Source organism: Anomalospiza imberbis, chromosome 3 (genome assembly GCF_031753505.1).
Source record: "Anomalospiza imberbis isolate Cuckoo-Finch-1a 21T00152 chromosome 3, ASM3175350v1, whole genome shotgun sequence".
Lineage (NCBI taxonomy): Eukaryota > Metazoa > Chordata > Aves > Passeriformes > Viduidae > Anomalospiza > Anomalospiza imberbis.
In genome coordinates this window covers 16235453-16252493 of record NC_089683.1, presented here as the reverse complement: position 1 = coordinate 16252493, position 17041 = coordinate 16235453, and the positions used below count along the sequence as shown (strand labels likewise).

At 46.2% G+C, this 17041-nt stretch overlaps 1 protein-coding gene and 1 long non-coding RNA gene across 2 annotated transcripts; one reads left to right on the top strand and one right to left on the bottom strand.

Annotated features, from left to right (window-relative positions):
• Positions 1–6061: 6061 nt before the first annotated feature.
• ID2 (inhibitor of DNA binding 2) lies at positions 6062–8134 on the top strand. The gene is made up of 3 exons (XM_068183506.1): positions 6062–6511; positions 6751–6815; positions 7490–8134. The coding sequence occupies exons 1-2, from the start codon at positions 6164–6166 to the stop codon at positions 6805–6807; spliced, it is 405 nt and encodes a 134-aa protein (XP_068039607.1). The 5' UTR covers positions 6062–6163; the 3' UTR covers positions 6808–6815; positions 7490–8134.
• Positions 7841–11001, bottom strand: LOC137470326 (uncharacterized). The gene is made up of 2 exons (XR_010997002.1): positions 10872–11001; positions 7841–8347 (listed from the first exon to the last, which is right to left on the bottom strand). It is a non-coding gene; the product is annotated as an uncharacterized lncRNA (long non-coding RNA).
• Positions 11002–17041: the final 6040 nt, after the last annotated feature.

Sequence of the window (17041 nt, the reverse complement as noted above, 5' to 3'; positions counted from 1 at the left end):
GAGCCAGCTAAATGGTTCACTATAAGGACTTATAGAGGACCATGTGCAACTTAATTAAAGCATAGATGTTGCATTAATAAAATAAAGATTTTTAAACAGAAATGTATTTGGCTTTGAGTAAAAATAGATCTAATACACCTTATACCAGTAGAACTTACTATGCCAGAGAGATGCTGCTCTCAGATTTCACGGCAATTTGCTTCAAGTCGAATCAGGTAAGCAATAGCTCTTTGCAGATAGCAGTTTATATAGCAAAGCCTTCAGGGCACTGGTCCTACTTACAAAAAAAGAGAAATCCTACAAACCAGAAATAAATATTAGAACTAAAGCATCCGAATTTGGATTTGATATAAATGTTGCAGCAAAACAATGCAATTCAAATGGAAACACCCCTCTTTGCAGAGTGGTGTTGGAAAATACAGTTTGAGTAAAAGTCATTTTACAGAACAGCAGCAATTTAGGAATATGATCATGATACACATGTCGAAACAGAATCCAAAGGCCTGCCCTTCCTATAGTCCAACACTTCTAGCCAAAATGGAGATGTCTCAAAAGAATGAAAAAACATTTATGTTTTGCCAAAACACTTCCAAAGCATCCCAACAATACACAGCCTGGGATTAACAGCAGCAGATCTGGGATGCTTAAAAGCAGGAATGAAGAGAATGATACTGTGCGAAAGCAACATTATTCAAAAGCACAATGAGGAAGGAGGAAAAGAGATCTTAGAAGGCGACGGATCTGTAGCATTTGCAAATATGGCCCAGAAGAGAATGGAGTTTGGAAATGGGTCTCAAAGAAGGTGTATCCATAGGTTCCTTGAAGCAGCACCCAGAGGGGTTCGGAGCGGGGTGGATGGAAACGGTGGGCAGGGCATTCTCGTGCCCAGTGAAGGACCTGGAGGCGAGGGAGCTGTGGTGCCAGCCCCACTGGCCGAGAGCCGCTGCCGACAGAGCGGGACGCGAGAGCCGCGCCAGGGGCATCGCGGGCTGCGGGAAGCAGGACTGCTGCTCCCAACAGCACAGCTGTTCGCAGAGCGCCGCGGGAGCAGGGAGATGTCACCCTGCTGCTGCCGCTCCGGGGCTGCCCCTGCAGACGGGGAGCGCCGGGGCCCCGCTCCCCGGCCGCGGGGCAGAGCAGCGCTGTCCCACGCACGGCAGCCGCGCCCCGCCGGGCCGGGCCCGGGCCCGGCTGACAGCGACTGCGGCCGCACACGGCAGCACACGCACGACACGCGAGGCGTGGGACAGGGGCCGCAGCCGCGCCCCTGCCAGTCTGCAGCGCTGGGGACGGGGGCACGGGGAGGGCTGCTGCCGGCATGGCGAGGAGTGGGAAACAGGGAAAAGTAGAGGGAAAAAAAATAAATAAGAAAAGGTCCCTTCCCCCAAGGCAGCTGTGGAGTGTGCTGAAACCCCCTTTTAGGCACAATCAGCCCCGAGCATCTGGGCAAGGATGAGGTGGGTGCAAAGTGCACGGGGAGGAAATGTGTCAGCTGCAGCATCCGAGAGCAGCGGAGCAAGCTCAGACGGGAAATGAGCTTGCGAAGTGCACCCGACAAGATGATCGCGGGGATAAGTTGCTTCTATGGAAACTGCAGCCCGATGAACCAAAAAACAGTTTGATGGCAAAGTTTTAAAAGGAGCTGGCTGATGCCTGGTTTCAGCTACATTCCCCACCCCCTGAAGAAAAAAAGAAAAAAGTAGAAAAAGCTGCACAATGTGTTTCTTGTTATGGACCAAAAAAAAAAAAAAAAAAAAAAAAAAAAAAAAAGAGAAAATAAAAAAAAAAAAGAAAAGGAAAAAATGGGGACACAGGTTTTTCCCTGTATGGGCTACATCATATTAAGCTGTAAGTTTAGTTCTGGACAAACAATCTCTTGTTGCATCTCTGGGATGGAGGTTAATGAATTCCCACAGATGATGTTGGCCAAACAGTGGTCGGCTTGTGACTTGATTTCCAGCATCATGATGTGAGGGGATCAGTATAGAAAAGCACTTTGAAGGGAAGAGGCTGCCTACAGCAGGATTGTTTCTACAAGCTAATTGTACTGAGTGCAGCTGCACAAAGCTGGATCAACAGTAATAGAAGGCGGCGCAGACTTCCTGACGCCAGCCCCGCAGAGCTCCCACCAACAGCCTGGCAATTCCAGATTGTTTTCCAGACCTTATCTCTCCCCCAAGTTTTTTTTTTTTTTTTTTTTTTTTTTTTTTTTTCTTCTTCTTTCGCCTTTTTTTTTTTTTTAATTTTGTGACCGGAACAAAAGTAACAGGAAAATCCTTTGTGAAAGTAGAAAATGCTGTTACAGATCGGTGCCTTTCGCAGAAGTTGTAACTAAATATTTTGCATGCATTACTCTCCCTCCCGCTCAAAAGAAAGAAAGAAAAAAAAAAAGCCAACCCCCAAACTTCTACAACTTTTCTTTGAATGAATTGGAAACGTGAGGCAAACAAAAGGGAGCGGGTAGTTAAAAGCGGCCGGGTTTAGGGAGATATTTTACCTGGTACATTGAAAACTCCTATATCAAAACATACTTGGATCCCCCGCTTGGACAGGCTGGATGGTGTCAATGACTTGGAACCGGGCCAATTTTAACAGATTCTTTTTTTTTTTTTTTTTTTTTTTTTTAGTCTGGTTTGATGGCTTAAATACGCTGCAATTAAAGCTATTTACATTATTACTGGATGCTTTCGATAGATTTCATTAGAGGCAGGGGACAGGGCCGCGGAGGAACGCGCCGGTCCCCAAGGGGGTTGGCGGCGCAGCCCCGCAGGTTCTGCCCGGAGCCCCGCGCCCCCCACACACACCGGAGGGAGCCTGGCCGGGGGTGACTGTGTGGCCTCGGGGCTGGGCTGAGAAGACCTTCAGAGGCGAAAGAATAGGCAGCCTTCCAAACAACCATGAAAATACACTTTTTTGGCATGGAGGGGGAGGGAGGGGAAGGGGTGCGGCAGGACCGAACCCCCCACTCTCTACCCCACATCGGAGCCTGGGAAGCGCGGCCCGCTCCTTCGCGCCCGGGTCGCGGCAAGCTGGCCCCGCAGGGCAGCCGGGCTGGGGGGCGAGCGGCGCCGGCACCTTTCCCCGCCTCGTCCATCGCGATTTTGCCCGTTTTACTCTTTCCTCTCTCCTGTCTGCGGGCGACCCCCCCCGCCTTCCCACATTCCCTCGTCCTCCCCCCGCGGCATGGCGAGGCGTCCGGCGGCGGCCCCCGCTGCAGGTGCGCCCGGGAGGGGGAAGCGAGGCCGGGCCGCCGCCGCGGGCGCAGCCCCGGTCGCCATGGCAGCCGCCTGAGCGGCGCCGCCGGGCCCGGGCGGCGCGGGCGGGGGGGGCGGCGGCGAGGGGCTGATGTCACGGGGCTGGCGCCGCGCAGTCCGGGCCGGCCCCGGGCGCGGGGCGGGGCACGGGGGCGCGGGGGGGAACGGCGCCCCCGGGGCGGCCGCGCTCCCGCCGCCGCTCCGCGCACCCAGCGCCGCCGCGGGCCGGCGCCGGGCGGGGGGGACCCGCGCGCCCGCCGAGCGCAGCCCCGGGTTCGTGATCCCGGGGGCGCGGAGGCGAAAGCGGCGCTTTGTGCGTGGCTCCGAGTGGCGGCGGCGTTTCGGAGCTGGGAACCGGCTGTAAAAGTCCCGGCTGAAAACTAAGGGGTGGACGCACGGCTCCCGGGGCGCTCGGAGCTGCTTGGGACGGGGCCTGGAAAAGCCCCCGAGGAGCAGGTCGCAGTCCCCTCCCCGGTGGTTTCGGGCTCCCCCCCGCCCCGCAGTCCCCCCGGCTCGCCGGGCAGCGGGGCCGCCGCGCGTGCGACACCGCTCCTGGGGCCCGAGCGCAGGAGCTCCCAGAGCTAGCGAGCCGCTGCCAAAGCTTTCTGTGGTAAAACAGCAGAATTGAGGGAATGCAATGTTAGGGAAAGACTCTTCAGCCGCTCTCCTGGGGGAAGCGGAGCCTGGCTGCTCGCGGGCTCTATTTTGCTTGCAGAAAGAGCATATGACAGTCATTTGATGGCAGAAAAAATAGCCAGGTTAGCCTCTCCACACAACTTCCCGGTGTTCCAAAAAGCGTGCAAAGCCTCTGGTGTGGAAAACCTAGAGCAATAATACGGGGTCCTCTGCAGCGCCCGGCCGGCCGGTGCTGCTGCGCTGTCCAAGAACGACAAACAGTGATGGGAGAAGCATGAACATATTTACATTGGCTATTATTACAACCAAACCACTCCACATTTCTTCCACTGGTGCCTTCATTAGCGCAAGTATGTTGCATGACCAAAACCTGTGGCCGCTGGTCAAGTTCCACCACCAATTGGTATCTTGAGATGTAAGGGTTGAAGTCGCCCTAAGTTGGGATTTTGAGTGAGTCGTTAATTGGCAGGGTGGTTTTTATTATTATTTACTCTCTGTAACAGCACATGAACAGTGTACTTGTCTTCCTATCAGATTGAATGTCGAGATTCACTTTCACCCTTCGCGTTTCAAAACGCGTTGAATTGTGTTCCTATCAGCCTCAGCACCGCCTCCAGCCCCCCCCCGGAGAACAGCCCCGGGCAAACACCCTGGTGTGACAGTCACCGAAGTGCCCGGTTAAAAGAATAACCAACCACCAGCTCAGGAATGCCACGTTAATTGGAAAAAAACCTGATGTGGCTCTTCGCAGCTTTGTCTCCAAGTGTCCGCAATGTTCCTCTCTCACAGCCCCGACCCCCTTCGGGTAGCTATGCAACAACCGCGCAGATAAATGCAGTATTTGTCTGCTTTTAATATTTATGATTGGCAGCACAATCCTCACTGATTTTATGGATGTATGCGTTTACTACGGTTTTGTTTGCAATGAACACTAACGCGCTTTAGGCATCTGTGTGGTTTTAGTATTAGAAAATTGCTGCGATTTGGGCAGAATTTCATTTATATTAGTTGTGTATATACGTTCACGCTTTTTTAAGTTGAACTTTCCTTAGGTAGTGTGTGGAATGGAAGGTGGAAGCTGTGTCCGTTTGTTATACAGCCAGTAGCATAAGCAAAATATAGGAAAATAAAATGGAGCTAAACTTAAAAAAAAAAAAAAATCGAAGTCACTTCTCCTGCACAACAAAACAAAACAGAAAAACCCCGAAAACTTTTTCCTCTGGAATGTTTCTGGAAGATGTTTCATTGGCTGCAACCAAAAGCTGCTAAAAGTACAGCGTGTAGTAAGCATTTGCATTTGTCACCAGAAACAATCTATGCATAATTAATGGCAGTACTGTGTCACGAGCACTGATAGGGCGCAGATGAGCAGCCTTTCAAGGGTAATACATGTAAATGCACTTCCAATATGCAGATTTGCTTAATGATCTCCAATTAATAGCATCATCTGAAGTAGCCCTGTTCTCAGGAAGCAGGGCGCTAGAGTGACGCCTGCCTGGCTGGTGGGGTGCTCAATGTCCCGTTCTCATCAGGACAGAAAGTTGCAGTGGGATTTAAAGGCTTATTTGATCTTTAATCTTGGCTTATTTCATTCCCGCTTACAGCCTCAGCGTAGAGCGCTGGCTGCAAACCCGGCCTTTGACTTTCGCTGCCGTGTGCTGAGTGGGGACGTGCAAGCACCGCCGGGATGCTCCACTTCACGGTGACCTGGGGAGGGCTCAGCCCTCGCCACCCCTCGCTGCAGCGGGACCTGCGCAGCCCGCACTGCGCTCCTGGCGCGGCGCCGCCAGCCCCGCACACGGGTGCGAGCCCGTGCAGAGATCGGGGTGCGGCGGAGGGCAGGGAAGGGGCAGGGAAGGGTGTCTGGGGGCACGGAGGGGCGCCGGGGGTCACGGAGGGGTGCCGGGGGTCACGGAGGGGTGCCGGGGGCCGGGCCCGAACGCGGCGCTGCCGCCCCAAGCCCCGCGCGGGCCCGCACAGCTCCGCGCACTATTTACTCCCTCAGCTGTGCGCGCGGCCACGCCCCCCGCCGCCATTGGCTGCCCGGGCGGAAGGCCCCACCAGTGAGGGCGCCCCGCGGTGATTGACGTGCCGGCGGCCGCCAATGGCAGCGAGCGCGGGCCGGGCCCGGCGGCGGCCGCCATATAAGAGCGGCCGCGCAGCGCTGGCCCTCAGTGCGAGCTCCGGCAGCGCCAGAGCGGCAGCGCAGCGCTCCGCAGGCTCCAGCCCGCCCGCCCGAACCGCGCTCTCCGCCCGCCCGCCCGCCAGCCAGCATGAAAGCCTTCAGCCCGGTGCGGTCCGTCAGGAAAACCGGCCTCTCAGAGCACAACCTGGGCATCTCCCGGAGCAAGACCCCCGTGGATGACCCCATGAGCCTGCTGTACAATATGAACGACTGCTACTCCAAGCTGAAGGAGCTGGTGCCCAGCATCCCGCAGAACAAGAAAGTGAGCAAGATGGAAATCTTGCAGCACGTCATCGACTACATCCTGGACCTGCAGATCGCCTTGGACTCGCACCCCAGCATCGTCAGCCTGCACCACCAGAGACCCGGGCAGAACCCTTCCTCCAGAACTCCTCTGACCACCCTCAACACAGACATCAGCATCCTCTCGCTACAGGTAAGTGCCTCCCCCGCGCCCCGGCTCGTCGCTGAGCCTGCGCCGGGAGCTCGGGCGGCGCTGGCGGTGTCCCCAGCGCGGGTGGCGGGTGACAGCGCCCGCGGCGCGCTCCCTCCCCGCGGCGCGGCGGGACCCGGACGCGCCGCGGGGGAAGCGCTGCGGGAGCCGGGACAATCCGCTCCGGCCTCCCTGTGGGTGCTCGGCCACCTCGCCCTTACCCTGCTCTTGTTCTCTCGCAGGCGTCCGAGTTCCCCTCAGAGCTCATGTCGAGTGACAGCAAAGCACTTTGTGGCTGAACCAAACGGTGAGTGCAGTGCGCCTTTTTCCTAAACTTCGGGTAAAAACTGCCTCCCCGGGGAATGGGAGGCGTGATGGCAAATGCTAAAAATAGGTCCTGAAAGTTGATTAGGAGACGCCTTTGTAATCAGTAAGAAATGAGACTCATAACTGAGTCTTGAGGTCCTGAGTGTGTGTGTGTGTCGCTAAGGTTCACCCAGCAGCACAGGCTCTTCTGATCCTGCTCGCTGCTTAATGCAAATTCTTATCTGTTCTTGGAGCCGAAACTTCCTGGGCCAAAGTGACTGATTAAGTTGGGAATCTTGGCACAATTCCTTGAATTCTGTGATGTGGGATTGTCTGCGCTATCAGTTAAATAAGAGACTGCTTTTAATCAAATAATTGCTCTAAGAGGCAGACTGGCGCCTCTGAACATTGCGTTTACAGAGATCTAAATAAAGATTGGACTGAGAATCCTCTTTCTAGCCTTTCCCTGGAGTGTATGTTTTTTTTTATGTTCAATTTGTGCTCTTGAGAGCGAGTGTGTGAGCTTGTATGTGTTGCATCTGGACGCCAGGGTTTGCCCAATCTCTGAGTGTTTGGTTAAATGTTCAAACTGTGGCTTCCTCTCTGGCGCCAGTCTGTCCGGATCTCTGCCCTGTTAGCATTCTCCTAAATATGCCTCTTTTCAATCTCTTGCAGGTGTTCCACTGATGAGATTTTTTTTTTTCTTTTGCACAAGAAAATGTCTACAGGATTTTTTTTCTTTTTTGAGGTGCTGAATTTATTTTTCAGCTGTATCTGGAGGGGAAAATCCACGTTCAAGTAAAAGGAACTTTTAAAATGAATAAAGAAGAAAAAATCAAGATTGATCTTTATCCCCACCCCATTTTTCAACTTGGACTGAACCTAGTTATTTATGAAGAGACTCTTAACTACCCTTTCCCTAGTTGGAAGGCTTCCTTTATATACTATTCCCAGCGTGGGGAGCGAAACAAAAATCTCACAAGGAGTTGCCCATTTTAAAGCAGACTTTGCCTTTTTTTCCAAAGGTGGAGCGTGAGTACCGGAAGGATCCAGTGTTCAGTTTTTTAGGAAAGTCTGTGGTCAGAAATTACCTTTTTGACACAAACCTAGGACTGAATGCTGTGTATATATTTATATATAAATATATATATATGAGTGAAACCTTGTGAACTCTTTAATTAGAGTTTTCTTGTATAGTGGCAGAAATATACATTTCTGCAAAAAGTGTAATGATGTACTTAATCATGCTAAACTTTTTATAAAAGTTTAGTTGTAAACTTAACCCTTTTTATACAAAATAAATCAAGTGTGTTTATTGAACTGATTGCTTGCTTTATTCTTTGGGGACCAACTGTTGGCTTTGATTTGTGTTGTTTTTGTTGGTTTTTTTAATACTTATACATTGTTATGACTTCATCAAGTAAAAATTCAAATATGTAGAGACTATAAAGAATAAAATTACCTGAAGTGAATAATTCTTGTAACTTGGAAAATCTTATTTGAGTGTATATTGCAATCTTCTAAGTCATCTGCCTGTAAACAGCGTGAAAGGAATGAGAAAAGGAATTTATTACACAAGGGATGCTATTGACAAAAGTGCTTGGAAATGTATAAAAGCAGTTAATCCTGAGGCATTCCCATAGAGAATTGCCTTTTTTCTTCCCTCCCACCCCTCTGAATGATTCAGTTGGGGTAGTAATGGCCCAGATCTGTTAATTTGTGCTTGGAATAATCACTCAGAATTAAGGGTTGTGGGTGGTTATTAGTGCCCCAACTATTAAATTTCTCTAAAAAGGCTTTGAGTGTGAGAGTTGGTGATGCGTTAACATGGGATCTAAAATGATGAAGTGACTGTTGCCTTTCCTCACTGGAATTTTCATGCTTCCATGCAATATTTCAATGAAATGGGCTTTCTAATCAGTTGCAGCAGCTTCTCCATATGACTAAGATACTGAGAATTGACTTAAATCGCTGTTGTGTTACTGATTAAACTTTGGCTGCTCCTACAGGGACTGTCTCCATAAGAATTAAATTAAGTTTGAAATAGGAATCTAAACTCCTGAAAGGCAGAAACGGTTTATTTCTTCTTTCTCTTTTGCCTTCAGAAGCGATGCAATATCCCTTATTATTCCAGGGACACTTCCTGTACCCTATGGAGCCACTGTTCATTAAATATGTGTAGTTGTCATAAGACAGTGGTTGTGGGAACTGTGCCTTATCAGATGACATTCTAATTTAAGCGCAGGCATAAACTTCCCTGAAATGAGAAGTTAAATTGTGGGTCCTGCTTGGGAATTTAAGAGTCACTTGTAATCTGAAAGAGAGAAACTTCACTGGTGCTTAGGGTAAGTACAGCTGTGGCGGGTGCTGCGCCTCGGGCCGGAGGGAGCGTGTTCAGGGTTTCTGTGCTCTGGGGACTCTTAGTGTGAAAGGCAGGAGCCTCACCTGAGGCCAGTAACACTTTCCCTCGCGAACAGGTGGGTGGGTGGTGCTCTGGGGCGGCAGCAGCTGCCTTCCCTTGCCCTTGACACCAAATCCATTCACGTAGGCTGGGAGAAAGCCAGCTCTGATCTCTTAATACTGACGCTGCCCTGCCCAAGCAGAAGCGCGCCCTCTCAGAGGACCAATGCAATCAGAAGACAAGAAGGGTCAGCAAAAGCTGGGACGGGCCGGGGGGTGGGGAGAGGAGGACACGGCCCAGAGCTGATCCGCATCTCCCCATGCCCAGCCCCGCAGGGATTAGGGAAAGCTCCGTGCAGCGCACACCGGCTGTGCCTCCTGTGGCCAAACCTCGCTACTGTCTCAGCGCCCGGAGCGCAGGGCTTGTTCCAGCTCCGTGCAGGCAACGTTTAACCCTGACAGCCCAGTAGTGAAATACTTCGTTACCGCAAATCAGCACGCCTCAGTCCCTAAAATACTCTTTTTCTGTGTGTGTTTTACCCAACTCTTGACAGCAGCACATTCGGGGTTGTAATCAGAGTATTGATCACTTATAAACCAGTAACAATCCAATGCAATTGCCACCAATTTTCACCGTCAAAACTTTTTCACCCTGCTGCTCGTTTTGGGGTGAAACAACAGTAAGTCACTTTAAACCCACAGTTCATTTTATAAAATTAAAGAGCTGCAACGGTCAGATCACTGTAATTATTTTAAGATCAACCCCTTTAGAAACTACGGCGTTTACACTTTGATATTTTTAAGCTACAGGATGATTAACACACTTGTAGAATGAAACGATTTCCTTATCATGCACAGCCAAAATAGAAATTCACAATTTACAAGGCGTGGGGAGCTGAGCAGGAAAACAAACAAACATGTTTTTAAAAATGTAAATTAAGAAAGGAAAACATTTTTCCTCTTTCAGAATTAACTAATTCCTCGACTTGACAATGCTCTAAGATCAGAACTGGGGGCTTAAACTAGGTCCTCCCTTAGAGATTCACTCTCTTCCTATTCTTAAGATTTTGTCATTCAAAGATAAACAGCAAGGTGAAAGTTGAGTGCCCAATATTGTTAATTTTTAACATTAATTCTTTACATTTCCTTGAAGATGTGGGATTTCTTTATTCTATGCCATTGTCATTGTCCCTCCAGAATGCATCAGAAAAATCTGTGGCATTTTCACCACTTTCCCTGGCCCGTTTACTGTCTCTGTACAAAGTTGTTGTCCATAGTCCTGTTAACTGAGTAGTTCAACACAACAGATAAAGACGACCTGCAGGCAAGTATGTGACAGCAAAATAGTTTGTGACAATCATATTTAAACTCTGCAATTTGTTTTTGAGTAGGCTATGCATGAAAGTTGCAAATACACCTATAGACAATTCCATACCGGGGTGGGGGTGAAACAGAGATAGAAGAGGATTCTCTCATCTAGAAGAGAGGTTTCAAAGCGTGGCCTTTCTTGCGTATCGCCCTTAATAGCACATGGCCCAGCTCCCAGTCTTATCCCAGTCAGAAAGCGGCAGGCTCACACCCACGGGCGGTAGGAGACCCTCTAGCCCGTCTACAGGTAAGGGAAAGGCAGAGAGCAGGCTGGGGTTTGTTTACTCACCCCCGGGCAAACAGCATTGTGTCTATCGCACCGAAACCATTCGGGAGCCGCTTGCAGAACCGGTGCCAATATTTTGACAAAAACGTGACCGAGGGCGCTGCCTCGGAGCACGGGCAGGACGCGCCTTGGGGCCGCGTCCCGCGGCGCGGGGCCGGGCGGTGCGTGGAGGGCCAGTGCCACCCTCCGGGCCGGCCGCGCACGGCACCGCGCTCCCAGCGCCGCCCGCCCCTGCTGCCCGCAGCGCCTTCCCTGCGTGCTCCGGGGAGCTCTGATAGCTGCGGACCTCATTCCCAACGAGTGACACGGTTTGTAAAAACCTACGGAGAACGCTGCTTTGAAACACCAAACACTTCGCTCGTAACGCAATGAAAAAAGCACCATTTGATAGAACTAATTTGTGTTTGACTCTGGAAAGTAAAACATGTTCTCTAAACAGTCTAGTGTGTGTTAAGGATTCTTCCATAGAACATTTTGCAGTCTGGATCAATTAATGCAATATGGGAAAGGGATAACATTATTATTTGCTAATGAGAATGAGCTGTAGGTAAGAATCTCTTCCTGTGTTTACCACTGCCCTCGCTTACTTACAAGAAATTATTTACACAGCTTTTACTGGAAGCTGCAAAGAAGAGGGATAGCAGAATGCAACTATTGCATGGCAAAAGAAAACACTGGCATTGAATTTTGTACAGAAAAAGGTTTACACAAATGTACTGTGTAAAACTACTGTTTTGCAAAAGGATCAGTATTTTCCAATTCTACAGATAGATGAAAATGTTGGATCTTTGAAATCAAATTTGTTTTACCCGCATTACCATATTCCCCTCTACAACAGCCATTAACTTATCATAATTCTGAAGTGTAGGAGCCAAATGCAAACAGTATTTCAATAAAACAAGCTGATACTGCAACAGCCACTGATTGTGTGAGCCACTAGCTAAGGTAAAATGAAGGAGAAAGCAAAGGATGAAACAAACAAATACAATTACTTTTGGAGTCACTCACGGTAACTGAGAGGAAATTATATTTCAGTTGATTGCTTGTCTCAAATAAAAAATATTTTAAAAGGGCAGTCACTGCACTGGGCAAGAACTATAAATAGGGCCAAACTGAGAAAAATTAATTGCACAGGAAGCTCTGCAGTGGACTTAACTGCTGTTAGCTGCCCTTGAAGACAGCACTTTACTTTCTATTTCACAAGAACACAATGATTGAATAGATAAAATGACATTATGTGGAGCAACAAGGCCTATCCAGATTTGAAACAATTAAACTAACTGCATTACTTACCAAAAAGAGTATGTTTCTATAATTTCTAGTAAGTATCACCACAAATTACACCCTGTCTGTGACTAACAGTTTTATGAATAGATCAGGTATTTCTCCTTAAAACTAACGGCCTGAAACAGCTCTTAAGTTTTACTACTGATGGCAGTACTTCAAAAGCTAACACACAGTTGTTTGTAGGTTGTTTTTTTTTTTTTTTTCTTCTTCTCTTTATAAGAACTGGACTGTAAACCTGCTGAATTTCTCTTTCATTTGGAAGAGAACAAATTATTTGGTTACTTACCATCTTGCATCTGAGCAGACATAGGACCAGCAATATTGCCTCACTGAAGCCCACCTCTTGCTAACAGCTGCAGTATCTGAGTATGGATATCTGAGTATGGATATAAATATCTGAGTATGGATGAGTGCAAGATCAGCTTTGGGTGGTACTTCCTCCATGCAATCTCAGCATGTCACATGCTCCTAGAACAGCTTTTCTCATATTTTTTGGCATGGAGGTTCACTTTGATGCACTGTTTCTCAATACAGAACTTGCATATCCTATTGGAGTTACACCTGTCACCCTATTTTTCTCTTGTCCTGAGAAGAGACGTAGTGCTCTGAAAGGGGAGAGAGAGGCAGAAAGAAAAAGGGAGGACAGAGGTAACATAGGACTAAGTATTTCCTGCACATTAGACTGTAAAAGATCAAAGCAGTGTATCCTTTAAAAAACAATGAGGTTGGAGTTGTGTTTTCAGTCTTGTGCAAGTTTCTTTCACCTGGAGTAGAAAGCCCAACCTCCATCCCAGATGGACCCTCTCACTCAGGCACCCCACAGAACTGAGCTGGGTTAGCTACATCAGATACCAGCACCCCAGGGAAATTCAGTGTCTTAGAAAACCTCTAAGAGTGTCCTTCAGTCATATTTTCTGTCAAGCTCATTGCCCATCCACAAGCTCTTTGTGACCTTTTAGAAATCTGTGCAGTACTTGAAGAGAAGGAATGTGATGACAGTCTGCTGTAAACCAATGCAGAGAGCAGAGAATAGAGAAGAACTGGTGCTCAACACCAGATGCTGCTGCTGCTGCTGAGATTTCTGCCTTGTTCAGACCAGTAGCTTCACACCCAGCTGTAACACATTAATGCCTCTAGAAAAGACAGTCTCACACAGCATCAGAAAGACACACAGACACCTCAGTGGAACTGGGAGGAAATGTTTCTCATGGACATTGTTATGCAGGAGGTTAACTACTTGAGATTCTTATTTTCCATTCCTTAGGGTAGAAGAGATTTGCTTCAAGCAGCAGAGTAAATAAAACAAAACAAAAAAAACCCCACAACCCCCCCCCCCCAAAAAAATCCCAAACAAAAACAAAGGAACAAAAAAACACCCAAACCTCAAGAAATAAAAACAGACTAAGAATATGAACATGGAAGTAATTTTTAAGTTCAGATTCAGTGTCTACATGAGTTAATATATACAGGAATAAAGTGATGGGCAGGCAATTTCAGGAAGACTGGTCAAGCTACATAGCTACATTTCACAACTTCTTAGAAAAGTATCTTCCCAGTGCTCTTGTATTTCTCCCCATAAGTATATGAGAATGCAGTGCCACTGCTAGGGATTTGCCTCTTTGAGTTTAAAAAGCTTGTGTAAAATGCATTAAGTAAATCTCCCATTAGTACTTCTCAAAAGATGTAACAGTTAGAAGGCTGAGTAAATCATATGCCAAATTTATAAACTCAGCCCAGCTCTTGTTAGAAAGCTGGTTTCCAGCACATAGATATTGTCACCCAGCAGATATGAAGGTGCTACACATGTGGACACATTTTTTACTCATCTTTACTAATTCCCATTTTGCTCTTATTATCACAACTTTGCACTTACCACTCTTTCAGAAAAAGCTGGAAGTGTTGGTTGGACCTCATCCTGTAAGTATCAAGATATCACAATGCCTATAAAACTAAATTCTAAATTCCACTGTAAATCTGACTCCTCAGTCATTCAAATGTTAAGAGTTCCTTGGAGATTTGATTTTTTTGACTGAATTACTTTAATTCATGCACCTAACTAAGTTTAAAAGTTTAATTTAGAAGGAAAAGCTATGCTTAGATTTGAAAAGGGTAGAAGTTTGGACCCTTGTAGTAAACATATACATAAAAACTGTGTTATGTACACACCATATCCAACATGCAATTAGCAGTTTATTGATAGCATGAAAACAATTCTCCTAATCTGAATATCTGACAGAGTGTCACTAATATTTAATGGTATGTTGTTTTTTTGGCAGTTTTGAATACTTACTATTATTTTTATTTCTCTTTTACAGGGCTTTGAGGTAAGCAGTATTTTCCAAAAAGATAACAGTAAGTTGACTGAACAGCACTTGTAAGGGGAACGGAGCACTTCTGGGGAGACGCCCAAAGGCAGAAATTTCCTGGACTATGGCAGTCCTGGAAGGAAGCAGATTTGTTAGTTATGAGCCTAAAAATAACCAAAATTTTTGAAATAGAAAAAGAAACTCAGAAGTCAGGCATCAAAGTGAGAAAACAAAGCAGGTACTTCAGGATTTATTGGTCTTCCACTGAAAAATATGATGTGACAACACCCTGCCACAAAACAATGGAAATGTGACTACAAGTGGAAGAATGAGACAAGAAGGATACGCAGAACAAAAAGAATAAGTGATGTCATGTACACACACACACAAGAAAATTCTGAGGAAAATTATTGTGCCAGAGGAAGGAAAGAAAAGTAGGTTTTATGCAAGGAATCACAGGTAATGAAAACATGGAATACACAAAGAATGAGGTAAAAAAGTAGTGTCCATGTAAGAAAGAGGAAGAACAGAAGAAAGTGTATTTGCAGTGTAGAAAGTAAATGCAGTCACAAATTATACAAGAAAGAAAGCAGAGTTATTAGAACAAAAGAATGTAAAACTTGTCTTGTGAACTCAGGAAGGGGGTGGACAGATTTATTCTTTAGCCTCTCTGAAGAGTTTTAAGAAAGAGATAAACATCCCTTTTCTAATTCCACAGTATTTACAAATATAAAATGCTAGTTCCAGCCAGCCTTGTGCCTCAATCAGAATATAAATTATTTCCTTTTTTTTTCCATTTTAGATATTATTCGCACTGCATAACCTATGGAAAATAAGGGATTTTAGTCCTTGATAACTATACCTCCCATAACAGACTAAATTTAACATTTTCTAGGGGAAAACAAGATAATTAGCTGTAAAAGTATTTCTTTAAAACTTCCTTTTGCAGGTTCATTTGCTAGGAAAATTATGAATGAATCACCTTCAGTAACATAATTCCTGCCAAGCATAAAGTAACAATAAAATATTATCATAGGAAGCATGTAATTCACTAAAAGCAAGGAGAACAAAAAAGTAGGTCATCTTTGAGAACTTTTTTTTTTTTAAATTCCATGTTGGGGTTTATTAGTTAGTGTTATTTATTATTAAATCCCATGTATTTATAACATTTATAACCTCACATATGATTTCAGGGGGTTACCAATAAATATGTAAATAAGTAATGAGCATTTTTTTAATACTGTTTACATTAGGAATAAAAAGTGGGGGTTTCTCCTTCAGAAATATATGCAGCAAAGGATAAAAAGCACTACAGTTGTGTCAAAAATAATAGACATGGTGAATAGAGTTTAGTAAACGACAGAGGAAAGGAGGACTGACACTAAAACCAAGAGTTCTGTGACCTAAATTTCTTCATCAACCAGATTTTCCAATGAAAGTCATTCACTAAGAAACAAAAACAGCAGGTCCTTTTGATATACAAGTTTCAGGCTTATAAAGGAAAAACAGCTCTGTAAGTGCTATCTTTGAGGGCATTAATTCATGCAGTAACTCAAAGGTTAGAGAGGGTGTGGATATTGTCCTGAGGTGATCCAGCATTTTTCCAATCCTGAAAAATGCTACCTCTGTAGTACAAGTGGGAAGCACGACTGCAGTATGTGAGCAAGACCTAAGCAAACTTTCATTCTCTTAAGTTAGGCACCAACACCAAAGAAGATTGTCCAGTACAGACTTCAGTGTAGAAGACAGCAATGGAGAATACACAAGGCTGTACTGACACCTAAATCTTTGCAACCTGACTGCTCCTGATGCTTCAGCTTTTTCTGTCATCCTCATCATCTGCATGAGCTGACCTAAAGGCATCAGACTGAAACATAGACATACATAGACATACCCAGAAACAAATGCCTAAGGGCTTCAGTGGAGGTATACTTGGAATTATTACGTGACATAATCGATTACTGGATATCTGTCCTTATCTTTGAGACACTGTCACATGGGACCTAAAGGTAAATGTAAGGTTAATGTGTGGCAATTTGATGTAATCATCACAGAAAAAGGTTTCAAAAGAAGCACACTTCCAAAAAGATCTTCAGAGATAGATGCCTCTAAGCAACTGAATGTTTTGCTGAAGAGATATTTATAGATATTCTTCTGTTTTCTGGAGAGAAAAAAAAATAGCTTTATAAATGTAATCAATTTCAAATTTTAGAAGTATTAATTCACTATCTCTTAGTCTCTGAACTATTGCTGATATGTACTTTTAATTTTTTTGATCAACTGATGGCTTCCACAGCTTTCTTAAGCACCTAATTACAATTCAGGAAAGAAAGTTAATTTCATTAGATTCTCACAGAGTTGGTGAATGATTTAAGGTGTCCATGAAAACACTTATAAGCCACAAAAACTTCTTACCTTTCCCTTCAAAGTTCTGGCATTTAAGCAGCTCAAACCGGTAATTTATCAGCTGTTGAAGGTGATGAAACAGGGCTTCACTGATGTGGGGGGAAACACGATCTTGTGGTTAAGACTTTGAACTGGGAGCTATAAGACATAGCTCTTAGCCCAGATTTCCCACAG

What these genes read in the sequence shown, in the direction of transcription:
- ID2 (XM_068183506.1), top strand. Translation starts at nt 6,164, where the DNA reads ATGAAAGCCTTCAGCCCGGTGCGGTCCGTCAGGAAAACCGGCCTCTCA. An exon ending in TCAGCATCCTCTCGCTACAG is followed by an intron (nt 6,512 to 6,750) that starts GTAAGTGCCTCC and finishes GTTCTCTCGCAG; the next exon opens with GCGTCCGAGTTCCCCTCAGA.